The sequence below is a fragment of the Coregonus lavaretus genome (assembly GCF_964263955.1).
Source record: "Coregonus lavaretus genome assembly, chromosome: 35".
NCBI lineage: Eukaryota > Metazoa > Chordata > Actinopteri > Salmoniformes > Salmonidae > Coregonus > Coregonus lavaretus.
In genome coordinates, this window is record NC_140022.1 from 3,230,625 (window position 1) to 3,258,411 (window position 27,787).

At 44.1% G+C, this 27,787-nt stretch overlaps 2 protein-coding genes across 3 annotated transcripts in view; one reads left to right on the top strand and one right to left on the bottom strand.

The window, feature by feature from the left end:
- Positions 1 to 27,787, top strand: part of trak2 (trafficking protein, kinesin binding 2) — a 64,697-nt gene that overhangs the window by 9,735 nt on the left and 27,175 nt on the right. The gene's annotated exons all lie outside the window — the stretch shown is intronic.
- LOC311109829 (E3 ubiquitin-protein ligase TRIM39-like) lies at positions 6,061 to 17,878 on the bottom strand. The gene is made up of 2 exons (XM_084152830.1): positions 17,231 to 17,878; positions 6,061 to 6,955 (listed from the first exon to the last, which is right to left on the bottom strand). The coding sequence occupies exons 1-2, from the start codon at positions 17,639 to 17,641 to the stop codon at positions 6,086 to 6,088; spliced, it is 1,281 nt and encodes a 426-aa protein (XP_084008956.1). The 5' UTR covers positions 17,642 to 17,878; the 3' UTR covers positions 6,061 to 6,085.

Here is a 27,787-nt window from a genome sequence, read left to right on the forward strand (position 1 = left end):
CTCAGTGTAGCAGTCGGCTGTGTGTTGATCTCAGTGTAATAGTCGGCTGTGTGTTGATCTCAGTGTAATAGTCAGCTGTGTGTTGATCTCAGTGTAATAGTCAGCTGTGTGTTGATCTCAGTGTAATAGTCAGCTGTGTGTTGATCTCAGTGTAATAGTCAGCTGTGTGTTGATCTCAGTGTAATAGTCAGCTGTGTGTTGATCTCAGTGTAATAGTCAGCTGTGTGTTGATCTCAGTGTAATAGTCAGCTGTGTGTTGATCTCAGTGTAATAGTCAGCTGTGTGTTGATCTCAGTGTAATAGTCAGCTGTGTGTTGATCTCAGTGTAATCGTCAGCTGTGTGTTGATCTCAGTGTAATCGTCAGCTGTGTGTTGATCTCAGTGTAATCGTCAGCTGTGTGTTGATCTCAGTGTAATAGTCAGCTGTGTGTTGATCTCAGTGTAATAGTCGGCTGTGTGTTGATCTCAGTGTAGTAGTCAGCTGTGTGTTGATCTCAGTGTAGTAGTCAGCTGTGTGTTGATCTCAGTGTAGCAGTCGGCTGTGTGTTGATCTCAGTGTAATAGTCAGCTGTGTGTTGATCTCAGTGTAATAGTCAGCTGTGTGTTGATCTCAGTGTAATAGTCAGCTGTGTGTTGATCTCAGTGTAATCGTCAGCTGTGTGTTGATCTCAGTGTAATCGTCAGCTGTGTGTTGATCTCAGTGTAATCGTCAGCTGTGTGTTGATCTCAGTGTAATAGTCAGCTGTGTGTTGATCTCAGTGTAATAGTCAGCTGTGTGTTGATCTCAGTGTAATAGTCAGCTGTGTGTTGATCTCAGTGTAATAGTCAGCTGTGTGTTGATCTCAGTGTAATAGTCAGCTGTGTGTTGATCTCAGTGTAATAGTCAGCTGTGTGTTGATCTCAGTGTAATAGTCAGCTGTGTGTTGATCTCAGTGTAATAGTCAGCTGTGTGTTGATCTCAGTGTAGTAGTCAGTGTGTTTCTCCACCTCCCCTTGTTCTTTCTCCTGAGGTTTCTTCCATATGAGCGGCACAGAGACGTGTGCGTGCGGTGGCCTCAGTGGCTGTCCCTGGCAAGGACAGGGTGCATCTGAGTGCCAAGCCAGGGCCAGGCAGCGTCACGGGACAGACAGACAGAGAGAGAGGGAGGGACAGACAGAGGGCAAGAGGGGAGGGGAGAGAGCAAGAGGGAGAGCAGAAGGTTGAAAACGGCCATGCCGGTCTTTAACATTCACAATGAAGAGCTCTATGAGAATGTTGCTGTGGAAGGTGAGCCTTAAAGAAATATTTAGATGGTGTGTGTGTATCACTGTGTATCACTGTGTGTGTGTGTGTGTGTGTACGGATGTTTGTAGAACTGTGCAGCCGTTTGTCTTTATGTGTGTGCGGATGTACTCATAACTTTGCAGCAGAGTGTGTGTGTGAGTTGTAGCAGGCAGGAAATAATGTGCATATGTGACTGTTTACATTGAAACGTGTGGTATGTGGTTACGAGGAGACAGTCAAGCAGCTAACAGTACATTGCTACTCATTCTTGAACCCAGGCTGATCCGCTCCATAATGCAGTGATGTCATCTTCAAGTGCCAGTCAGTCTGTCAGCAACAGAGAACTGGCCCAGTACTCCTTCAGGTGCCAGTCAGTCTGTCAGCAACAGAGAGCTTGCTCAGTACTCTCTCTGGTTGTCATGTAATACACTCAGATCACGTATCACCATTGTCTTTGGAGAAATCAGTGAAGGGCATTGAACAACAGCAACGCTGTTATTGCGGATGTTATGGACTCTGAAATAAGAGGAACTGTTGTAGTGACTGTGTGTGCTGAAGTGTGTGTTGACTGTGTGTGCTGAAGTGTGTGTGTGTGAGTGACTGTGTGTTGGCATTGGCATGTACAGTATGTAATCATCCTACTGGGACAGTAAAGGGGTACAGTAAGGTTTAGGCGGTCAGTTTCTCTTGGCACAGCCCACAAAGTGTACTGCCTGGAGGGGGGTTCAGTGGGGCGTTCAGCCCCCGTTCAGATAAGGGCCAGTGGGACACTTGCTTCACTTCTCCCCAAGGGTAAATTAAGACCGCCATGCTATTATTAGAGCCCAGTGCAGCCAGTCAGACAGAAATGGCATGTCATATTTTAATGAGGCTCAATCCGGCGCCCCCTATCCCCACTGAATGGAACGCTCCAGAGACAAAGGGGATGAGAGGAGGGGTTGTGGATTGGAATGGAGTGAAGGAGTGTGTAAAGAGAGATAAAAGGGAGTTTTTAGGATGGGTAAAACAGATATGCCTCATGTGATTGATTCATTTATAGAGGAAGACTTAAGTCGATAGTAAGACTTTAGTTTTTTTTTTAACGTATTCTGTGTGTCTAGCATCAACTGGATGTTCCTAACTATCAGTCTTGATTGTTTTGATATAGCCTAGGCCTAGTTAGCTTTTATAGGCAGCATGATAAAGGGAAATTAGGTCAGTATCAAAGGTTGTTGGCATCCATCCAACATCTTCTGTCACTTAGAAACCCAGCGACCCAGAGCTAACTATGGCCACATGACTGACTCAACTTTTTTTGCGGCATTTCTCCTGCCATGTTCACCACTGAATTAAATGCCTGGTATTTTCATTAGACCCTGTAACAGTTTGAACACAAGCCCTGGTTTTTACAGCAAGTCGCTAGCTAGCCTAATGATATGAAGTTGTCGCACAACAGCAAGCAAGTAACCCTGTTGCTAACGTTACTGTTCGAACAGTGATAACTTCTAGTCCTACTAAATCACGTAACTAGCTAGATAAAGTTACGGCAGGCTGCAGATCTGTTTTCAAAGTTGTAACGTTACGATTAAATAGTCGTGATAGTTTTAAGGAGAACAAAAACTATTTACATTTGAACAACACTGCAGAAGCTGAGCTGTTCGCCATCATCTACGTTGTTTTGTTGTTTACTTGAAGAGATCTATCTATCAAAATTCTTCTAATGCATTAGCTGTGAAATTCCTGTATAGTGTGCAGCGAATTCTACTAGACGAAAAGCCGAAAGCAGTATAACATTCTGGCATTTAAAGCATACTCTGTTTTATATAATTCACATACTATAAAACGTAATATTTTCGCATACTGAGAATGCGTCATGCGCGATTGCGTTGTTTCCCGCTATTCGTTGATTTTGGTAGCACATCCCCATATTTAATTGATCAGCTGTAATGAGTAAGACATCCGGCCATTTAAAGTATACTCAATTTCCAAAATATCACACTATTAAACAGTATTTTTTCGCATACTCCAACGGCCTACTATTTAGGACGCAAGTATGGATATTTGGACACGGCCACTGATTCCCTTCCCTGTGATATTTAATCACCCCAACCCCCAGGAGTTTGCTGTGTTTTATTCACAGCATATGAATCATAAGCCCAATTTGTGCACTCCTTCACTCCTCCTCAAGGATCAAAGGCCGAACACACACTGTTGCACTAATATTGCTCCATAGTAATGGGAGAATCAGATTTGTGCTATTGTCATTCTGTGGGTGATCTATAGGCCTTCACTGGGCCTATCCCAGTCTTGACTGCTGACAGAGTAGTACTAGATTACACGTGGGGTAGGCTTATAGGATTCAGCACTAATACCAGTATGCCCCTCCGAAGACTGGCTTGGATCAGAGGACCTACTATGTAACTCTGAAGACTGGCCTAGATCAGAGGCCCTACTCTGTAACTCTGAAGACTGGCCTAGATCAGAGGACCTACTCTGTAACTCTGAAGACTGGCCTAGATCAGAGGCCCTACTCTGTAACTCTGAAGACTGGCCTAGATCAGAGGACCTACTCTGTAACTCTGAAGACTGGCCTAGATCAGAGGACCTACTCTGTAACTCCGAAGACTGGCTTGGATCAGAGGCCCTACTCTGTAACTCTGAAGACTGGCCTAGATCAGAGGCCCTACCCTGTAACTCTGAAGACTGGCCTAGATCAGAGGCCCTACCCTGTAACTCTGAAGACTGGCCTAGATCAGAGGCCCTACCCTGTAACTCTGAAGACTGGCCTAGATCAGAGGACCTACTCTGTAACTCTGAAGACTGGCCTAGATCAGAGGCCCTGCTCTGTAACTCTGAAGACTGGCCTAGATCAGAGGCCCTACTCTCCCAAGCGCTCTGATTCCCCTCTACTGCTTAGCTTTCGAATGTGAATCTGAAAATAGATTATGATATGATTATGAATAAATAATCAACTATTATGATTTTGAATTAAGAAATTACTCTGTAATACGGTACGTTTTTCAAAGCTAAGGAAAACCAGTTTTGTTTACATAACCTGTGATGACTGATGACCCCCGACCCTTAACCCTTGAACTCTAGACAGGAAGTGTCTGAAACAGAAATCTTAGCCAGAGAGGAAGAGGCGAAGCGAGCGGGTCCACTCCCGTGAAAATCTGTCCGTGCGGGAATACAGCGATAAGCAGACGGCCAGCCTTCCCGCCTTTGGGACGACTCCAATTGTTAGGGCGGAGACAAGACCATCCCGTCATTATATACAGTGTCTTTGCCTTAGCAGAGAGGTCGTCTCAGTCTGGCCACCAGTCTTTTTATTGAAGACAAAGGTTCAGACCGTTAATAAGTCACTGATTGGTCATTGCTCGCTCAGACGCTGTGTGGGTTTATGTGAAAGTGACAGTTGAGGCAAAATGGGGTGAATGCTATACTTAAATCTGAACTGGTTCTCAAGCAGATTAGTCAGAATGGCTCACCCCGTGTTCAAGAATGGCCTTTTTCCCTTTATTCAGATTACAACATCTCACTTTCGGTTATTTGAAAATGAAATCTTCTCCAAAATATCGCTATTTTTAAAACAAGCCATAAAAAGTTGGTTTGCAATTTCAGTTTAATTCACCAGAAAAGACGGAACAAATATTACAAGAAATATTATGGTTAAACTAAAATATACTAATTGATAAAAAAATTAAAAATATAATCTTTGTAAGTGATATAAATCAGACTGGTGGAGTTATGTCACAGCTAACAAAAATATATGGAAATGTCTGCTCTATCCAAAATTACAACCAGCTAATTGCAGCATTACCGAAAAAATGGAAGAGGCAAGTGGAAGGGGGTAAAGGTAAGGAACTTGTCTGTCGGCCCTGCATTAAAGACCATCATTGGTTAAAGAAAATTATGATAAATAAAGAAATACACCAGTTTCATTTCAGGATAAAAAGAAATGGACAACTGTGCCATACAGATTGCAAAATAGTTGGGAAGAGATTTTCGATGTACCGATTCCATGGCACATGGTTTATGAACTGATACACAAAACGACGCCAACTTCAAAACCTTAGAGTTTTTCAATTTAAATTAATAAACAAAATTCTTGCAACCAATAGAATGTTAGATATATGGGGGATACAACCATCCCAGCTCTGCAGAGTTTGCTGCGAAGAGACAGAATCATTAGATCATTTGTTTTGGTACTGTCCATATGTAGCTTGTTTTTGGTAATTGGTAATTGTAACATTTACCTGGAGTTAACTCTGCAAATGGCACTGCTGGGTGATTTGAAAAGTCATAGTCAATCAATCAATAATATAATAATTATCTTAGCAAAAATGTTTCTTTACTTTACAATCTGTAGAAACTATGAGAATAGAAAGGTTCAGAGCTTTTGTGAAACAGCACAGTTGAAAAATATATGGCAAATAGAAATCAAACTGGATGGTGGTCCTCTGTAGCTCAATTGGTAGAGCATGGCGCTTGTAACGCCAGGGTAGTGGGTTCGATCCCCGGGACCACCCAAAAGCGTCTGCTAAATGGCTTATTATTATTATTATATATGGGAGGGGTTGAGGGGAGCTGAAGGGTGGGACTAAAAATAACAAAAAAAACAAGATACATTGCAGTCATGCTTCAGATTACAATATCATATTGATGCGGTTTCTGGCATGATGTTAAACACCTATCCAGGTGTTGTGAAATGTAGTGTATGACTGCTTGGCAGACGCCCTGGAACGTGGCCCATTACTATCAACACTCTTTACAATTGCATGTGTTAGCCTAATTGTTATTTGCTCAATCAGATTGTCATCTGTTGCCTTATTGGACACCAATTCAGTCAGTGTGATTGACAGAAGAGATGACCAATGGGGCTTTGTTGGGACCCTCTGAATTATTACAGGGGTTCAAGTATGGATATAGTTTCTCAGTGAAGGTACAACCAGTGAAAGAGTAGATATGAGACCTGTTTTCTACATCATAAAAGGAGATCTGACCCTTCTCGTAATCCACAAACACCCCGACCTTCTGGGGTTTCTGGCTGAGGGAGAGGGGGATAGGGGGTGTGTCCTTGACCTCATACTTATTCTCACCCTTCATATACAGAGCCCAGAGTCCACCATCTGGGCTTTCAGCTGTTGGGCCCTTCCTGATGATGGACTCTCTGGCCACACCTAACACCCATTCAATTTTCCCCCTAACCTGAACCTCAAAATAGAATCTCCCTGAGGAGAAGCTCTCCTTTCCCAGGACAGCTAGACGTTGATCAAACCTCTTTGGGTTGTCAGGGATATTCCGCCATGTATTTCCATAGCGCACTTGTTTCCTGTCCTCAGACACAATGACCTTGGGGTGCGCTGTATCAGGATGCAAAGTCACATCCATTGACCACTGCTGGATCCTCCTCAGCTCAGCATTGCAGGACTTCTCGGTCTCTTTCAGAAGTGTCTCCTCCAGCTGAGACAGAGCTCTCCTCACAGTTCCTACATGCAGATCCCTGGGAACACTGATCTCAGACCAGTCCTTGATCGGGGATGGCGAGTTCTGGAGGAGGTGGAGGTGGTCCAGCTCAGTGCCTCTCCTCTGTAGCTCAGTGATTTCCTGCTCCAGCTCTTCAATGAGCCCTTCAGCCCGCCTCTCAGCTGCTTTCTGCTTCTCCTCAACCACTTCAATGAGCTCTGCCTGACTTCTCTCAATGGAGCGCACCAGAGCAGTGCAATGACTCCAACCAAATGCTTCCTGTAGTTGTTGATCAGTCTTTCACGTCGCTGTGGAGGAATTTTGGCCCACTCTTCCATGCAGAACTGCTTTAACTCAGTGTCGTGTGGGTTTTCAAGCATGAACTGCTTGTTTCAAGTCCTGCCACAACATCTCAATTGGGATTAGGTCTGGACTTTGACTAGGCCATTCCAAAACTTCCAATTTGTTGCTTTTTAGCAATTTTCATGTAGACTTGATTGTGTGTTTTGGATCATTGTCTTGCTGCATGACCCAGCTGCGCTTCAGCTTCAGCTCACAGACGGATGGTCTGACATTCTCCTGTAGAATTCTCTGATACAGAGCAGAATTCATGGATCCTTCTATTAAGGCAAGTTGTCCAGGTCCTGAGGCAGCAAAGCATCCCCAAACCATCACACCACCACCACCATGCTTGACCTTTGGTATGATGTTCTTACTGTGGAATGCAGAGTTTGGTTTTCGCCAGGCATTACTGGAACCATGTCGTCCAAAAAGTTATACTTTTGAATCATCTGTCCATAGAACGTTCTTCCAAGAGTCTTGATGATCATCCAGGTGCTTTTTGGCGAACTTGAGTCAACTTTTTGGACGAGATGGGTCCCATTTATGCCTGGCGAAAACCATTTCATAGCACTGTATGTGTATGTATATATATATATATAATGTGTGTGTGTGTGTATATGTGTATGTATGTATGTGTGTGTGTGTGTGTGTGTGTGTATATATATATATATATATATATATATATATATATATATATATATATACATACACAGTGGGGAGAACAAGTATTTGATACACTGCCGATTTTGCAGGTTTTCCTACTTACAAAGCATGTAGGATCATAGGTACACTTCAACTGTGAGAGACAGAATCTAAAACAAAAATCCAGAAAATCACATTGTATGATTTTTAAGTAATTTGCATTTTATTGCATGTCATAAGTATTTGATACATCAGAAAAGCAGAACTTAATATTTGGTACAGAAACCTTTGTTTGTAATTACAGTGATCATACGTTTCCTGTAGGTCTTGACCAGGTTTGCACACACTGCAGCAGGGATTTTGGCCCACTCCTCCATACAGACCTTCTCCAGATCCTTCAGGTTTCGGGGCTGTCGCTGGGCAATACGGACTTTCAGCTCCCTCCAAAGATTTTCTATTGGGTTCAGGTCTGGAGACTGGCTAGGCCACTCCAGGACCTTGAGATGCTTCTTACGGAGCCACTCCTTAGTTGCCCTGGCTGTGTGTTTCGGGTCGTTGTCATGCTGGAAGACCCAGCCACGACCCATCTTCAATGCTCTTACTGAGGGAAGGAGGTTGTTGGCCAAGATCTCGCGATACATGGCCCCATCCATCCTCCCCTCAATACGGTGCAGTCGTCCTGTCCCCTTTGCAGAAAAGTATCCCCAAAGAATGATGTTTCCACCTCCATGCTTCACGGTTGGGATGGTGTTATTGGGGTTGTACTCATCCTTCTTCTTCCTCCAACACGGCGAGTGGAGTTTAGACCAAAAAGCTCTATTTTTGTCTCATCAGACCACATGACCTTCTCCCATTCCTCCTCTGGATCATCCAGATGGTCATTGGCAAACTTCAGACGGGCCTGGACATGCGCTGGCTTGAGCAGGGGGGACCTTGCGTGCGCTGCAGGATTTTAATCCATGACGGCGTAGTGTGTTACTAATGGTTTTCTTTGAGACTGTGGTCCCAGCTCTCTTCAGGTCATTGACCAGGTCCTGCCGTGTAGTTCTGGGCTGATCCCTCACCTTCCTCATGATCATTGATGCCCCACGAGGTGAGATCTTGCATGGAGCCCCAGACTGAGGGTGATTGACCGTCATCTTGAACTTCTTCCATTTTCTAATAATTGCGCCAACAGTTGTTGCCTTCTCACCAAGCTGCTTGCCTATTGTCCTGTAGCCCATCCCAGCCTTGTGCACGTCTACAATTTTATCCCTGATGTCCTTACACAGCACTCTGGTCTTGGCCATTGTGGAGAGGTTGGAGTCTGTTTGATTGAGTGTGTGGACAGGTGTCTTTTTATACAGGTAAAGAGTTCAAACAGGTGCAGTTAATACAGATAATGAGTGGAGAACAGGAGGGCTTCTTAAAGAAAAACTAACAGGTCTGTGAGAGCAGGAATTCTTACGGGTTGGTAGGTGATCAAATATTTATGTCATGCAATAAAATGCAAATTAATTACTTAAAATTCATACAATGTGATTTTCTGGATTTTGTTTTAGATTCCGCCTCTCACAGTTGAAGTGTACCTATGATAAAAATTACAGACCTCTACATGCTTTGTAAGTAGGAAAACCTGCAAAATCGACAGTGTATCAAATACTTGTTCTATACACACAGTTGGGAAAAAAAGTATTTAGTCAGCCACCAATTGTGCAAGTTCTCCCACTTAAAAAGATGAGAGAGGCCTGTAATTTTCATCATAGGTACACGTCAACTATGACAGACAAATTGAGAAAAACAATTCCAGAAAATCACATTGTAGGATTTTTAATGAATTTATTTGCAAATTATGGTGGAAAATAAGTATTTGGTCACCTACAAACAAGCAAGATTTCTGGCTCTCACAGACCTGTAACTTATTCTTTAAGAGGCTCCTCTGTCCTCCACTCGTTACCTGTTTTAATGGCACCTGTTTGTACTTGTTATCAGTATATAAGACACCTGTCCACAACCTCAAACAGTCACACTCCAAATTCTACTATGGCCAAGACCAAAGAGCTGTCAAACGACACCAGAAACAAAATTGTAGACCTGCACCAGGCTGGGAAGACTGAATCTGCAATAGGTAAGCAGCTTGGTTTGAAGAAATCAACTGTGGGAGCAATTATTAGGAAATGGAAGACATACAAGACCACTGATAATCTCCCTCGATCTGGGGCTCCACACAAGATCTCACCCCGTGGGGTCAAAATGATCACAATAACGGTGAGCAAAAATCCCAGAACCACACGGGGGGACCTAGTGAATGACCTGCAGAGAGCTGGGACCAAAGTAACAAAGCCTACCATCAGTAACACACTACGCCGCCAGGGACTCAAATCCTGCAGTGCCAGACGTGTCCCCCTGCTTAAGCCAGTACATGTCCAGACCCGTCTGAAGTTTGCTAGAGTGCATTTGGATGATCCAGAAGAGGATTGAGAGAATGTCATATGGTCAGATGAAACCAAAATAGAACTTTTTGGTAAAAACTCAACTCGTCGTGTTTGGAGGACAAAGAATGCTGAGTTGCATCCAAAGAACACCATACCTACTGTGAAGCATGGGGGTGGAAACATTATGCTTTGGGGCTGTTTTTCTGCAAAGGGACCAGGACGACTGATCCGTGTAAAGGGAAGAATGAATTTTGAGATTTTGAGATTTTGAGTGAAAACCTCCTTCCATCAGCAAGGGCATTGAAGATGAAACGTGGCTGGGTCTTTCAGCGGGCAACGAAGGAGTGGCTTCGTAAGAAGCATTTCAAGGTCCTGGAGTGGCCTAGCCAGTCTCCAGATCTCAACCCCATAGAAAATCTTTGGAGAGAGTTGAAAGTCCGTGTTGCCCAGCGACAGCCCCAAAACATCACTGCTCTAGAGGAGATCTGCATGGAGGAATGGGCCAAAATACCAGCAACAGTGTGTGAAAACCTTGTGAAGACTTACAGAAAACATTTGACCTGTGTCATTGCCAACAAAGGGTATATAACAAAATATTGAGAGACTTTTGTTATTGACCAAATACTTATTTTCCACCATAATTTGCAAATAAATTCATTAAAAATCCTACAATGTGATCTTCTGGATTTTTTTTCTCATTTTGTCTGTCATAGTTAACGTGTACCTATGATGAAAATTGCAGGCCTCTCTCATCTTTTTAAGTGGGAGAACTTGCACAATTGGTGGCTGACTAAATACTTTTTTTCCCCACTGTACACTGCTAAAAAAAAAAAGGGAACACTTAAACAACACAATGTAACTCCAAGTCAATCACAATTCTGTGAAATCAAACTGTCCACTAAGGAAGCAACACTGATTGACAATAAATTTCACATGTTGTTGTGCAAATGGAATAGACAACAGGTGGAAATTATAGGCAATTAGCAAGACACCCCCAATAAAGGACTGGTTTTGCAGTTGGTGACCACAGACCACTTCTCAGTTCCTATGCTTCCTGGCTGATGTTTTGGTCACTTTTGAATGCTGGCGGTGCTTTCACTCTAGTGGTAGCATGAGACGGAGTCTACAACCCACACAAGTGGCTCAGGTAGTGCAGCTCATCCAGGATGGCACATCAATGCGAGCTGTGGCAAGAAGGTTTGCTGTGTCTGTCAGCGTAGTGTCCAGAGCATGGAGGCGCTACCAGGAGACAGGCCAGTACATCAGGAGACGTGGAGGAGGCCATAGGAGGGCAACAACCCAGCAGCAGGACTGCTACCTCCGCCTTTGTGTAAGGAGGAGCAGGAGGAGCACTGCCAGAGCCCTGCAAAATGACCTCCAGCAGGCCACAAATGTGCATGTGTCTGCTCAAACGGTCAGAAACAGACGCCATGAGGGTGGTATGAGGGCCCGACGTCCACAGGTGGGGGTTGTGCTTACAGCCAGAGGTAGCCTGACTGCCATTAGGTACCGAGATGAGATCCTCAGACCCCTTGTGAGACCATATGCTGGTGCGGTTGGCCCTGGGTTCCTCCTAATGCAAGACAATGCTAGACCTCATGTGGCTGGAGTGTGTTAGCAGTTCCTGCAAGAGGAAGGCATTGATGCTATGGACTAGCCCGCCCGTTCCCCAGACCTGAATCCAATTGAGCACATCTGGGACATCATGTCTCGCTCCATCCACCAACGCCACATTGCACCACAGACTGTCCAGGAGTTGGCGGATGCTTTAGTCCAGGTCTGGGAGGAGATCCCTCAGGAGACCATCCGCCACCTCATCAGGAGCATGCCCAGGCGTTGTAGGGAGGTCATACAGGCACGTGGAGGCCACACACACTACTGAGCCTCATTTTGACTTGTTTTAAGGACAGTACATCAAAGTTGGATCAGCCTGTAGTGTGGTTTTCCACTTTAATTTTGAGGGTGACTCCAAATCCAGACATCCATGGGTTGATAAATTTGATTTCCATCGATAATTTTTGTGTGATTTTGTTGTCAGCACATTCAACTATGTAAAGAAAAAAGTATTTAATAAGATTATTTCATTCATTCAGATCTAGGATGTGTTATTTAAGTGTTCCCTTTATTTTTTGGAGCAGTGTGTATATATATATATATATATATATATATATATGTGTATGTGTGTGTGTGTGTGTGAGGGGAAAAAAGTATTTGATCCCCTGCTGATTTTGTACGTTTGCCCACTGACAACGAAATGATCAGTCTATAATTTTAATGGTAGGTTTATTTGAACAGTGAGAGACAGAATAACAACAAAAAATCCAGAAAAACGCATGTCAAAAATGTTATAAATTGATTTGCATTTTAATGAGGAAAATAAGTATTTGACCCCCTCAATCAGAAAGATTTCTGGCTCCCAGGTGTATTTTATACAGGTAACGAGTTGCTCCTAATCTCAGCTTGTTACCTGTATAAAAGACACCTGTCCACAGAAGCAATCAATCAATCAGATTCCAAACTCTCCACCATGGCCAAGACCAAAGAGCTCTCCAAGGATGTCAGGGACAACATTGTAGACCTACACAAGGCTGGAATGGGTGACAAGACCATCGTCAAGCAGCTTGGTGAGAAGGTGACAACAGTTGGTGCGATTATTCGCAAATGGAAGAAACACAAAATAACTGTCAATCTCCCTCAGCCTGGGGCTCCATGCAAGATCTCACCTCGTGGAGTTGCAATGATCATGAGAACGGTGAGGAATCAGCCCAGAACTACACAGGAGGATCTTGTCAATGATCTCAAGGCAGCTGGGACCATAGTCACCAAGAAAACAATTGGTAACACACTACGCCGTGAAGGACTGAAATCCTGCAGCGCCCGCAAGGTCCCCCTGCTCAAGAAAGCACATATACAGGGCCGTCTGAAGTTTGCCAATGAACATCTGAATGATTCAGAGGAGAACTGGGTGAAGTGTTGTGGTCAGATGAGACCAAAATGGAGCTCTTTGGCATCAGCTCATCTCGCCGTGTTTGGAGGAGGAGGAATGCTGCCTATGACCCCAAGAACACCATCCCCACCGTCAAACATGGAGGTGGAAACATTTATGCTTTGGGGGTGTTTTTCTGCTAAGGGGACAGGACAACTTCACCGCATCAAAGGGACGATGGATGGGGTCATGTACCGTCAAATCTTGGGTAAGAACCTCTTTCCCTCAGCCAGGGCATTGAAAATGGGTCGTGGATGGGTATTCCAGCATGACAATGACCCAAAACACACGGCCAAGGCAACAAAGGAGTGGCTCAAGAAGAAGCACATTAAGGTCCTGGAGTGGCCTAGCCAGTCTCCAGACCTTAATCCCATAGAACATCTGTGGAGGGAGCTGAAGGTTCGAGTTGCCAAATGTCAGCCTCGAAACCTTAATGACTTGGAGAAGATCTGCAAAGAGGAGTGGAACAAAATCCCTCCTGAGATGTGTGCAAACCTGGTGGCCAACTACAAGAAACGTCTGACCTCTGTGATTGCCAAAAAAGTCGTTGCCACCAAGTACTAAGTCATGTTTTGCAGAGGGGTCAAATACTTATTTCCCTCATTAAAATGCAAATCAATTTATAACATTTTTGACATGCGTTTCTCTGGATTCTTTTGTTGTTATTCTGTCTCTCACTGTTCAAATAAACCTACCATTAAAATTATAGACTGATCATGTCTTTGTCAGTGGGCAAATGTACAAAATCAGCAGGGGATCAAATACTTTTTTCCCTCACTGTGTATATATATATATATACAGTGGGGAAAAAAAGTATTTAGTCAGCCACCAATTGTGCATGTTCTCCCACTTAAAAAGATGAGAGAGGCCTGTAATTTTCGTCATAGGTACACGTCAACTATGACAGACAAATTGAGAAAAACAATTCCAGAAAATCACATTGTAGGATTTTTAATGAATTTATTTGCAAATTATGGGGGAAAATAAGTATTTGGTCACCTAGAAACAAGCAAGATTTCTGGCTCTCACAGACCTGTAACTTCTTCTTTAAGAGGCTCCTCTGTCCTCCACTCGTTACCTGTATTAATGGCACCTGTTTGAACTTGTTATCAGTATAAAAGACACCTGTCCACAACCTCAAACAGTCACACTCCAAACTCCACTATGGCCAAGACCAAAGAGCTGTCAAAGGACACCAGAAACAAAATTGTAGACCTGCACCAGGCTGGGAAGACTGAATCTGCAATAGGTAAGCAGCTTGGTTTGAAGAAATCAACTGTGGGAGCAATTATTAGGAAATGGAAGACATACAAGACCACTGATAATCTCCCTCGATCTGGGGCTCCACGCAAGATCTCACCCCGTGGGGTCAAAATGATCACAAGAACGGTGAGCAAAAATCCCAGAACCACACAGGGGGACCTAGTGAATGACCTGCAGAGAGCTGGGACCAAAGTAACAAAGCCTAACATCAGTAACACACTACGCCGCCAGGGACTCAAATCCTGCAGTGCAAGACGTGTCCCCCTGCTTAAGCCAGTACATGTCCAGGCCCGTCTGAAGTTTGCTAGAGTGCATTTGGATGATCCAGAAGAGGATTGGGAGAATGTCATATGGTCAGATGAAACCAAAATATAACTTTTTGGTAAAAACTCAACTCGTCGTGTTTGGAGGACAAAGAATGCTGAGTTGCATCCAAAGAACACCATACCTACTGTGAAGCATGGGGGTGGAAACATCATGCTTTGGGGCTGTTTTTCTGCAAAGGGACCAGGACGACTGATCCGTGTAAAGGAAAGAATGAATGGGGCCATGTATCGTGAGATTTTGAGTGAAAACCTCCTTCCATCAGCAAGGGCATTGAAGATGAAACGTGGCTGGGTCTTTCAGCATGACAATGATCCCAAACACACCGCCCGGGCAACGAAGGAGTGGCTTCGTAAGAAGCATTTCAAGGTCCTGGAGTGGCCTAGCCAGTCTCCAGATCTCAACCCCATAGAAAATCTTTGGAGGGAGTTGAAAGTCCGTGTTGCCCAGCGACAGCCCCAAAACATCACTGCTCTAGAGGAGATCTGCATGGAGGAATGGGCCAAAATACCAGCAACAGTGTGTGAAAACCTTGTGAAGACTTACAGAAAACGTTTGACCTGTGTCATTGCCAACAAAGGGTATATAACAAAGCATTGACAAAACTTTTGTTATTGACCAAATACTTATTTTCCACCATCATTTGCAAATAAATTCATTAAAAATCCTACAATGTGATTTTCTGGATTTTTTTTTCTCATTTTGTCTGTCATAGTTGACGTGTACCTATGATGAAAATTACAGGCCTCTCTCATCTTTTTAAGTGGGAGAACTTGCACATTTGGTGGCTGACTAAATACTTTTTTCCCCCACTGTATATACATATCCTTTAAAAATAAATATTTCCCTTTATTACTTTCCAACCCCACCACCCCTTCCCTAATTGGAGTAAACTAGTGAACAACAATGCTTAGGCCTCTACTTCCAGTTTATACATACTATATGTATATTTAACCCTGGGTGCTGGAGAGGGAGGGAGAGAGGGAGCAGCCACATCTAGTGGTCAGTGTTGACCTCAGAAGCCACTGCTGCAGTAACTCCTCTGTTCCTCTGCCCTCTGAGAAGCATAACCCTCTACCTCTAACAGGATACTAATCTCCTTTTATACAAAACATTTAGCTGGATATTGTTATTGTCTTTATTGACCAAAACAAACAATAACATATTTATTCATTTGATTTATTACGTTGTATTTGACAGGGTTCACACACAATTAAAACATAAATCTCACAAGGAATTCGATGCATCTTGCTAGATTTAGCTAATTCAGTACAACATACTCCCAAATTAATCCAAACAAGGTCTCAACACTGTATTGAAAAATGAGAAAAATAAATAGGAAATCTGCTTGAAATCTGATGTACTGTAGATCAGATTTCAAGCATAATTCTCTGATTTAAAAGATGCACCAAAACCATATCAAACATCATGGTCCAGACAGGCTGCAAAAGAAGTCACGCTGCACAAATTAACCAATCGTTGAACGCCACATTAGATACATTGCAGTCATGCTTCAGATTACAATATCATATTGATGCGGTTTCTGGCATGATGTTAAACACCTATCCTGGTGTTGTGAAATTTGGTGTATGACTGCTTGGCAGACGCCCTGGAACGTGGCTCATTATTATCAACACTATTATCAACACTCTTTACAATTGCATGTCTTAGCCTAATTGTTATTTGCTCAATCAGATTAAGTAATCTGTTCCCTTATTGGACACCAATTCAGTCAGTGTGATTGACAGGCAAGATGACCAATGGGGCTGTGTTTGGACCCTCAGAATTATTACAGGGGTTCAAGTATGGATATAGTTTCTCAGTGAAGGTACAACCAGTGAAAGAGTAGATATGAGACCTGTTTTCTACATCATAAAAGGAGATCTGACCCTTCTCGTAATCCACAAACACCCCGACCTTACCATACTTATTCTCACCCGTCATATACAGAGCCCAGAGTCCACCATCTGGGCTTTCAGCTGTTGGGCCCTTCCTGATGATGGACTCTCTGGCCACACCTAACTCCCATTGAATTTTCCCCCTAACCTGAACTTCAAAGTAGAATCTCCCTGAGGAGAAGCCTTCCTTTCCCAGGACAGCTAGACGTTGATCAAACCTCTTTGGGTTGTCAGGGATATTCCGCTGTGTGCCTTGAAAGCTCACTTGCTTCCTGTTCTCCGACACAATGAGCATGGGGTGTTCTGTATCAAGATCCAGAGTCACATCCACTGACCACTGTCGTAAACTCCTCAGCTCAGCATTACACAACTTCTCCATCTCTTTCAGAAGTGTCTCCTCCAGCTGAGACAGAGCTCTCCTCACAGTTCCTACATGCAGATCCCTGGGAACACTGATCTCAGACCAGTACTTGATCGGGGATGGGGAGTTCTGGAGGAGGTGGAGGTGGTCCAGCTCAGTGCCTCTCCTCAGCAGCTCAGTGATTTCCTCCTCAACCACTTCAATGAGCCCTTCAGCCCGCCTCTCAGCTGCTTTCTGCTTCTCCTCAACCACTTCAATGAGCTCTGCCTGACTTCTCTCAATGGAGCGCACCAGAGCAGTGAAGATCTCCACACTTTCTGCTATCTCTCTCTCTGCATCTCTCTGGCTGAGCTCTACTGAGTATTTGATCTCCCTAACCTTCTGCAGTCGCTCCTGGATCATCTTCTGCACTTGTGCTACTTCTCCAGGCTTGGAAGATGACTCCTCTCCGTCTGTGACCTTCATCCTCTTAAAATGATCTGCAACATCTCTGAGTGTTGTGTTGGTTTTTGGTTCAGGTCTTCTGTTGAATGTCTCCTTACACAGTGGACACTGGCACAGGGCAGTGCTGTTCCAGTATCCGCTGATACAGGCCTTGCAGAAGTTGTGTCCACATGGAATAGAGACTGGCTCAGTGAACACATCCAGACAGATGGAGCACAGGAACTGTTCTTCAGACAGGACATTGCTGGAGGTGGACATTTCTGAAACATAATCAAAGACCCAAAGTTAGAAATGTAGCCGTCTTCATTTTAGAGTATTTTACTGCCCCCTGCTGTACTGGAATGTTTGTTCAGGAATATGATTTATTGGTGGATCCCTTCCACTGGCTTGGATGGAATTCTGTGATCCCTCCCTAACCCAGAGCAAGTCCCACCCAACTAGACTACTTTAAAATGCTGCATGCTATCACAGCCATTTGTATCTGTGATCAATCTGGGTTTCCCCCATTCTATCTGTGGAGCAACCAGTTCTATAAAAAAAAAAAGACTTCCTGGAATGAGTCAGCGTTGGACAGAAATTCAGTATTTGATTGCTAAATGTATCTTTAGATTGTAAGACGAGTGTTTGTAGCTCTACCAGAATATTATTTATTCAGTGTTCCACAGACAGACCATGCTTTTTACCCAGAGTAGGTAGAGAAACGATATCCAGGAGATGTGTAATTTGACCTACCCTTGCATATTATGGAGCACATGCACTAAATGTATCCACATTTGGAGAAGTAACTTTCAATTCTCACATTTATTCTCAATTCTCACATTTATACCATATATATTTGAACAAAGATCAAATAAATAACAGGTGAGAAACACCAGAAGTAATGTGATTATGGAGTAAAATCATCACCGGTGTCCAGGTTAATATCTTTCTTTCTCTACTCACCTGGGAGTGTTTCCCCTCTTGACAGAAGGTGGACTGAGTGTAGCTGTGTGTAGAGTGATGAGGAGCAGGAGACTTATGCAGTTTATACTTTCACTTTAACTAAATGTTATCTCTCAACTCCTCCCTGTTCTGCCCAGAACCCAACTGTTGCACTTTCTCTGTGCTTGGCTTAGTTTATTTGACCATTTTAAGTTTGTACAGGTAAGTGTAAACTAGCTGTGTGTGTGTGCGCGCACATTTGGTGTGTTCAAATCAAATCAAATCAAATCAAATTGTATTGGTCACATGCGCCGAATACAACAGGTGCAGACATTGCAGTGAAATGCTTACTTACAGCCCTTAACCAACAGTGCATTTATTTTAAACAAAAAAAGTAAGAATAAACAACAACAAAAAAAGTGTTGAGAAAAAAAGAGCAGAAGTAAAATAAAGTGACAGTAGGGAGGCTATATATACAGTAAAATAAAGTGACAGTAGGGAGGCTATATATACAGGGGGGTACCGTTGCAGAGTCAATGTGCGGGGGCACCGGCTAGTTGAGGTAGTTGAGGTAATATGTACATGTGGGTAGAGTTAAAGTGACTATGCATAAATACTTAACAGAGTAGCAGCAGCGTAAAAAGGATGGGGTGGGGGGGCAGTGCAAATAGTCCGGGTAGCCATGATTAGCTGTTCAGGAGTCTTATGGCTTGGGGGTAGAAGCTGTTGAGAAGTCTTTTGGACCTAGACTTGGCACTCCAGTCTATGACTAGGGTGGCTGGAGTCTTTGACAATTTTGAGGGCCTTCCTCTGACACCGCCTGGTATAGAGGTCCTGGATGGCAGGGAGCTTTGCCCCAGTGATGTACTGGGCCGTACGCACTACCCTCTGTAGTGCCTTGCGGTCAGAGGCCAAGCAGTTGCCATACCAGACGGTGATGCAACCAGTCAGGATGCTCTCGATGGTGCAGCTGTAGAATTTTTTGAGGATCTGAGGACCCATGCCAAATCTTTTTAGTCTCCTGAGGGGGAATAGGCTTTGTCGTGCCCTCTTCACGACTGTCTTGGTGTGTTTGGACCATGATAGTTCGTTGGTGATGTGGACACCAAGGAACTTGAAGCTCTCAACCTGTTCCACTACAGCCCCGTCGATGAGAATGGGGGCGTGCTCAGTCCTCTTTTTTTTCCTGTAGTCCACAATCATCTCCTTTGTCTTGATCACGTTGAGGGAGAGGTTGTCCTGGCACCACACGGCCAGATCTGTGACCTCCTCCCTATAGGCTGTCTCATCGTTGTCGGTGATCAGGCCTACCACTGTTGTGTCGTCGGCAAACTTAATGATGGTGTTGGAGTCGTGCCTGGCCATGCAGTCATGGGTGAACAGAGAGTACAGGAGGGGACTGAGCACGCACCCCTGAGGGGCCCCCGTGTTGAGGATCAGTGTGGCAGATGTGTTGTTACCTACCCTTACCACCTGGGGGCGGCCCGTCAGGAAGTCCAGGATCCAGTTGCAGAGGGAGGTGTTTAGTCCCAGGATCCTTAGCTTAGTGATGAGCTTAGAGGGCACTATGGTGTTGAATGCTGAGCTGTAGTCAATGAATAGCATTCTCACGTAGGTGTTCCTCTTGTCCAGGTGGGAAAGGGCAGTGTGGCGTGCGATAGAGATTGCATCATCTGTGGATCTGTTGGGGCGGTATGCAAATTGGAGTGGGTCTAGGGTTTCTGGGATTATGCTGTTGATGTGAGCCATGACCAGTCTTTCAAAGCACTTCATGGCTACAGACGTCAGTGCTACGGGTCGGTAGTCATTTAGGCAGGTTATCTTAGAGTTCTTGGGCACGGGGACTATGGTGGTCTGCTTGAAACATGTTGGTATTACAGACTCAGTCAGGGACATGTTGAAAATTTCATGTGAAGACACTTGCCAGTTGGTCAGCACATGCTCGGAGTACACGTCCTGGTAATCCGTCTGGCCCTGAGGCCTTGTGAATGTTGACCTGCTTAAAAGTCTTACTCACATCGGCCACGGAGAGCGTGATCACACAGTCATCCGGAACAGCTGGTGCTCTCATGCATGCCTCAGTGTTGCTTGCCTCGAAGCGAGCATAGAAGTGGTTTAGCTCGTCTGGTAGGCTTGTGTCACTGGGCAGCTCGCGGCTGTGCTTCCCTTTGTAGTCTGTAATAGTTTTCAAGCCCTGCCACATCCGACGAGCGTCAGAGCCAGTGTAGTATGATTCAATCTTAGACCTGTATTGACTCTTTGCCTGTTTGATGGTTCGTCGGAGGTCATAGCGGGATTTCTTATAAGCGTCCGGGTTAGAGTCCCGTTCCTTGAAAGCGGCAGCTCTACCCTTTAGCTCAGTGCGGATGTTTCCTGTAATCCATGGCTTCTGGTTGGGGTATGTACGTACGGTCACTGTGGGGACGACATCATCGATGCACTTATTGATGAAGCCAGTGACTGATGTGGTGTACTCCTCAATGCTGTCTGAAGAATCCCGGAACATGTTCCAGTCTGTGCTAGCAAAACAGTCCTGTAGCTTAGCATCTGCGTCATCTGACCACTTTTTTATTAACCGAATCACTGGTGCTTCCTGCTTCAGTTTTTGCTTATAAGCAGGAATCAGGAGGATAGAGTTATGGTCAGATTTGCCAAATGGAGGGCGAGGGAGAGCTTTGTATGCGTCTCTGTGTGTGGAGTAAAGGTGGTCTAGAGTTTTTTTTCCCCTCTGGTTGCACATTTAACATGCTGGTAGAAATTAGGTAGAACGGATTTAAGTTTCCCTGCATTAAAGTCCCCGGCCACTAGGAGCGCTGCATCTGGATGAGCGTTTTCCTGTTGATTAATGGCCTTGTACAACTCATTCAGTGCAATCTTAATGCCAGCATTGGTTTGTGGTGGTAAATAGACAGCTATGAAAAATATAGATGAAAACTCTCTTGGTAAATAGTGTGGTCTACAGCTTATCATAAGATACTCTACCTCAGGCGAGCAAAACCTCGAGACTTCCTTAGTATTTGATTTTGTGCACCAGCTGTTGTTTACAAATATACAGAGACCGCCACCCCTTGTCTTACCAGAGTCAGACGTTCTGTCCTGCCGATGTAGCGTATAGCCTGCTAGCTGAATGTTATCATTGTTGTCGTTCAGCCACGACTCCGTGAAACATAAGATATTACAGTTTTTAATGTCCCGTTGGTAGGATAACCGTAATCTTAAATCGTCCATTTTATTCTCAAAAGCTTGAACGTTGGCTAATAGGATTGATGGGAGAGGCAGTTTACTCGCTCGCCGTCGGATCCTTACAAGGCACCCGGATCTGCGTCCGCGATATCTCCGTCTCTTCCTCACGCGAATGACGGGGATCTGGGCCTTGTCGGGTGTCTGTAGGATATCCATCGCGACCGCCTCGTTGAAGAAAAAATCTTTGTCCAATGCGAGGTGAGTAATCGCTGTCCTGATATCCAGAAGCTCTTTTTGGTTATAAGAGACGATGGCAGAAACATTATGTACAAAATAAATTACAAATAACGCGGAAAAACACACATAATAGTACAATTGGTTAGAGGGCTGTAAAACGGCAGCCATCTTCTCCGGCGCTGTTCTCTGTTTGGTGTGTGCGTGCATGTTTTCGAGTCATGTATAAATGTATCAGAGCCCAGTGTTGGTCCAGTGAACGTGTCTGTTCCTTCCTGTGTCTCAGATGGCACTGGGGCCTGTGTGTGTGTGTATATATATATATATATATATACAGTGCTAAGAAAAAGTATTTGCCCCCTTTCTAATTTTCTCTACTTTTGCATATTTGTGATACTGAATGCTATCAGATCTTCAACCAAAACCTAATATTAGATAAAGGGAACATAAGTGAACAAATAACACAACAATTACATACTTATTTAATAAACAAAGTTATGCAACACCCAATTCCCCTGTGTGAAAAAGTAATTGCCACCTTACACTCAATAACTGGTTGTGCCACCTTTAGCTGCAATGACTCCAACCAAATGCTTCCTGTAGTTGTTGATCACTCTTCCACGTCACTGTGGAGGAATTTTGGCCCACTCTTCCATGCAGAACTGCTTTAACTCAGTGTCGTGTGGGTTTTCAAGCATGAACTGCTTGTTTCAAGTCCTGCCACAACATCTCAATTGGGATTAGGTCTGGACTTTGACTAGGCCATTCCAAAACTTCCAATTTGTTGCTTTTTAGCAATTTACATGTAGACTTGATTGTGTGTTTTGGATCATTGTCTTGCTGCATGACCCAGCTGTGCTTCAGCTTCAGCTCATAGACGGATGGTCTGACATTCTCATGTAGAATTCTCTGATACAGAGCAGAATTCATGGATCCTTCTATTAAGGCAAGTCGTCCAGGTCCTGAGGCAGCAAAGCATCCCCAAACCATCACACCACCACCACCATGTTTGACTTTTGGTATGATGTATATATATACAGTGGGGAGAACAAGTATTTGATACACTGCCGATTTTGCAGGTTTTCCTACTTACAAAGCATGTAGAGGTCTGTAATCCAGAAAATCACATTGTATGATTTTTAAGTAATTTGCATTTTATTGCATGTCATAAGTATTTGATACATCAGAAAAGCAGAACTTAATATTTGGTACAGAAACCTTTGTTTGCAATTACAGTGATCATACGTTTCCTGTAGGTCTTGACTAGGTTTGCACAAACTGCAGCAGGGATTTTGGCCCACTCCTCCATACAGACCTTCTCCAGATCCTTCAGGTTTTGGTGCTGTCGCTGGGCAATACGGACTTTCAGCTCCCTCCAAAGATGTTCTATTGGGTTCAGGTCTGGAGACTGGCTAGGCCACTCCAGGACATTGAGATGCTTCTTACGGAGCCACTCCTTAGTTGCCCTGGCTGTGTGTTTTGGGTCGTTGTCATGCTGGAAGACCCAGCCACGACCCATCTTCAATGCTCTTACTGAGGGAAGGAGGTTGTTGGCCAAGATCTCGCGATACATGGCCCCATCCATCCTCCCCTCAATACGGTGCAGTTTTCCTGTCCCCTTTGCAGAAAAGTATCCCCAAAGAATGATGTTTCCACCTCCATGCTTCACGGTTGGGATGGTGTTATTGGGGTTGTACTCATCCTTCTTCTTCCTCCAAACACGGCGAGTGGAGTTTAGACCAAAAAGCTCTATTTTTGTCTCATCAGACCACATGACCTTCTCCCATTCCTCCTCTGAATCATCCAGATGGTCATTGGCAAACTTCAGACGGGCCTGGACATGCGCTGGCTTGAGCAGGGGGACCTTGCGTGCGCTGCAGGATTTTAATCCATGACGGCGTAGTGTGTTACTAATAGTTTTCTTTGAGACTGTGGTCCCAGCTCTCTTCAGGTCATTGACCAGGTCCTGCCGTGTAGTTCTGGGCTGATCCCTCACCTTCCTCATGATCATTGATGCCCCACGAGGTGAGATCTTGCATGGAGCCCCAGACCGAGGGTGATTGACCGTCATCTTGAACTTCTTCCATTTTCTAATAATTGCGCCAACAGTTGTTGCCTTCTCACCAAGCTGCTTGCCTATTGTCCTGTAGCCCATCCCAGCCTTGTGCACGTCTACAATTTTATCCCTGATGTCCTTACACAGCTCTCTGGTCTTGGCCATTGTGGAGAGGTTGGAGTCTGTTTGATTGAGTGTGTGGACAGGTGTCTTTTTATACAGGTAAAGAGTTCAAACAGGTGCAGTTAATACAGGTAATGAGTGGAGAACAGGAGGGCTTCTTAAAGAAAAACTAACAGGTCTGTGAGAGCCGGAATTCTTACGGGTTGGTAGGTGATCAAATACTTATGTCATGCAATAAAATGCAAATTAATTACTTAAAAATCATACAATGTGATTTTCTGGATTTTGTTTTAGATTCAGTCTCTCACATTTGAAGTGTACCTATGATAAAAATTACAGACCTCTACATGCTTTGTAAGTAGGAAAACCTGCAAAATCGACAGTGTATCAAATAATTGTTCTCCCCACTGTGTATATATATATATATATATATATATATATATATATATATATATATATATATATATATATATATATATATATATATATATATATATATATATATATATATATATATATATATATACACACATACACACACATATACACACATATATAAAATAAGTATTTAGTCAGCCACCAATTGTTCAAGTTCTCCCACTTAAAAAGATGAGAGAGGCCTGCAATTTTCATCATAGGTACACGTCAACTATGACAGACAAATTGAGAGAAAAAAAATCCAGAAAATCACATTGTAGGATTTTTAATGAATTTATTTGCAAATTATGGTGGAAAATAAGTATTTGGTCACCTACAAACAAGCAAGATTTCTGGCTCTCACAGACCTGTAACTTCTTCTTTAAGAGGCTCCTCTGTCCTCCACTCGTTACCTGTTTTAATGGCACCTGTTTGTACTTGTTATCAGTATATAAGACACCTGTCCACAACCTCAAACAGGCACACTCCAAACTCCACTATGGCCAAGACCAAAGAGCTGTCAAAGGACACCAGAAACAAAATTGTAGACCTGCACCAGGCTGGGAAGACTGAATCTGCAATAGGTAAGCAGCTTGGATTGAAGAAATCAACTGTGGGAGCAATTATTAGGAAATGGAAGACATACAAGACCACTGATAATCTCCCTCGATCTGGGGCTCCACGCAAGATCTCACCCCGTGGGATCAAAATGATCACAATAACGGTGAGCAAAAATCCCAGAACCACACGGGGGGACCTAGTGAATGACCTGCAGAGAGCTGGGACCAAAGTAACAAAGCCTACCATCAGTAACACACTACGCGGCCAGGGACTCAAATCCTGCAGTGCCAGACGTGTCCCCCTGCTTAAGCCAGTACATGTCCAGACCCGTCTGAAGTTTGCTAGAGTGCATTTGGATGATCCAGAAGAGGATTGGGAGAATGTCATATGGTCAGATGAAACCAAAATAGAACTTTTTGGTAAAAACTCAACTCGTCGTGTTTGGAGGACAAAGAATGCTGAGTTGCATCCAAATAACACCATACCTACTGTGAAGCATGGGGGTGGAAACATCATGCTTTGGGGCTGTTTTTCTGCAAAGGGACCAGGACGACTGATCCGTGTAAAGGGAAGAATGAATGGGGCCATGTATCGTGAGATTTTGAGTGAAAACCTCCTTCCATCAGCAAGGGCATTGAAGATGAAACGTGGCTGGGTCTTTCAGCATGACAATGATCCCAAACACACCGCCCGGGCAACGAAGGAGTGGCTTCGTAAGAAGCATTTCAAGGTCCTGGAGTGGCCTAGCCAGTCTCCAGATCTCAACCCCATAGAAAATCTTTGGAGAGAGTTGAAAGTCTGTGTTGCCCAGCGACAGCCCCAAAACATCACTGCTCTAGAGGAGATCTGCATGGAGGAATGGGCCAAAATACCAGCAACAGTGTGTGAAAACCTTGTGAAGACTTACAGAAAACGTTTGACCTGTGTCATTGCCAACAAAGGGTATATAACAAAATATTGAGAGACTTTTGTTATTGACCAAATACTTATTTACCACCATAATTTGCAAATAAATTCATTAAAAATCCTACAATGTGATTTTCTGAAAAAAAAAATCTCATTTTGTCTGTCATAGTTGACGTGTACCTATGATGAAAATTGCAGGCCTCTCTCATCTTTTTAAGTGGGAGAACTTGCACAATTGGTGGCTGACTAAATACTTTTTTTCCCCACTGTACACTGCTCAAAAAAATAAAGGGAACACTTAAACAACACAATGTAACTCCAAGTCAATCACAATTCTGTGAAATCAAACTGTCCACTAAGGAAGCAACACTGATTGACAATAAATTTCACATGCTGTTGTGCAAATGGAATAGACAACAGGTGGAAATTATAGGCAATTAGCAAGACAACCCCAATAAAGGACTGGTTTTACAGTTGGTGACCACAGACCACTTCTCAGTTCCTATGCTTCCTGGCTGATGTTTTGGTCACTTTTGAATGCTGGCGGTGCTTTCACTCTAGTGGTAGCATGAGACGGAGTCTACAACCCACACAAGTGGCTCAGGTAGTGCAGCTCATCCAGGATGGCACATCAATGCGAGCTGTGGCAAGAAGGTTTGCTGTGTCTGTCAGCGTAGTGTCCAGAGCATGGAGGCGCTACCAGGAGACAGGCCAGTACATCAGGAGACGTGGAGGAGGCCATAGGAGGGCAACAACCCAGCAGCAGGACTGCTACCTCCGCCTTTGTGTAAGGAGGAGCAGGAGGAGCACTGCCAGAGCCCTGCAAAATGACCTCCAGCAGGCCACAAATGTGCATGTGTCTGCTCAAACGGTCAGAAACAGACGCCATGAGGGTGGTATGAGGGCCCGACGTCCACAGGTGGGGGTTGTGCTTACAGCCAGAGGTAGCCTGACTGCCATTAGGTACCGAGATGAGATCCTCAGACCCCTTGTGAGACCATATGCTGGTGCGGTTGGCCCTGGGTTCCTCCTAATGCAAGACAATGCTAGACCTCATGTGGCTGGAGTGTGTTAGCAGTTCCTGCAAGAGGAAGGCATTGATGCTATGGACTAGCCCGCCCGTTCCCCAGACCTGAATCCAATTGAGCACATCTGGGACATCATGTCTCGCTCCATCCACCAACGCCACGTTGCACCACAGACTGTCCAGGAGTTGGCGGATGCTTTAGTCCAGGTCTGGGAGGAGATCCCTCAGGAGACCATCCGCCACCTCATCAGGAGCATGCCCAGGCGTTGTAGGGAGGTCATACAGGCACGTGGAGGCCACACACACTACTGAGCCTCATTTTGACTTGTTTTAAGGACAGTACATCAAAGTTGGATCAGCCTGTAGTGTGGTTTTCCACTTTAATTTTGAGGGTGACTCCAAATCCAGACATCCATGGGTTGATAAATTTGATTTCCATTGATAATTTTTGTGTGATTTTGTTGTCAGCACATTCAACTATGTAAAGAAAAATGTATTTAATAAGATTATTTCATTCATTCAGACCTAGGATGTGTTATTTAAGTCTTCCCTTTATTTTTTGGAGCAGTGTATATATATATATGTGTGTGTGTGTGTGTGTGTGTGTGTGTGTGTGTGTGTGTGAGGGGGGGAAAAAAGTATTTGATCCCCTGCTGATTTTGTACGTTTGCCCACTGACAAAGAAATGATCAGTCTATAATTTTAATGGTAGGTTTATTTGAACAGTGAGAGACAGAATAACAACAAAAAATCCAGAAAAACGCATGTCAAAAATGTTATAAATTGATTTGCATTTTAATGAGGAAAATAAGTATTTGACCCCCTCAATCAGAAAGATTTCTGGCTCCCAGGTGTATTTTATACAGGTAACGAGTTGCTCCTAATCTCAGCTTGTTACCTGTATAAAAGACACCTGTCCACAGAAGCAATCAATCAATCAGATTCCAAACTCTCCACCATGGCCAAGACCAAAGAG

Coding starts and splice junctions, on each gene's coding strand:
- LOC311109829 (XM_084152830.1), bottom strand. CDS start 17,641: ATGTCCACCTCCAGCAATGTCCTGTCTGAAGAACAGTTCCTGTGCTCC. Junction 6,956..17,230: donor TGGAGATCTTCACTGCTCTG/GTGCGCTCCATT, acceptor TGCACTGCTCTG/GTGCGCTCCATTGAGAGAAG.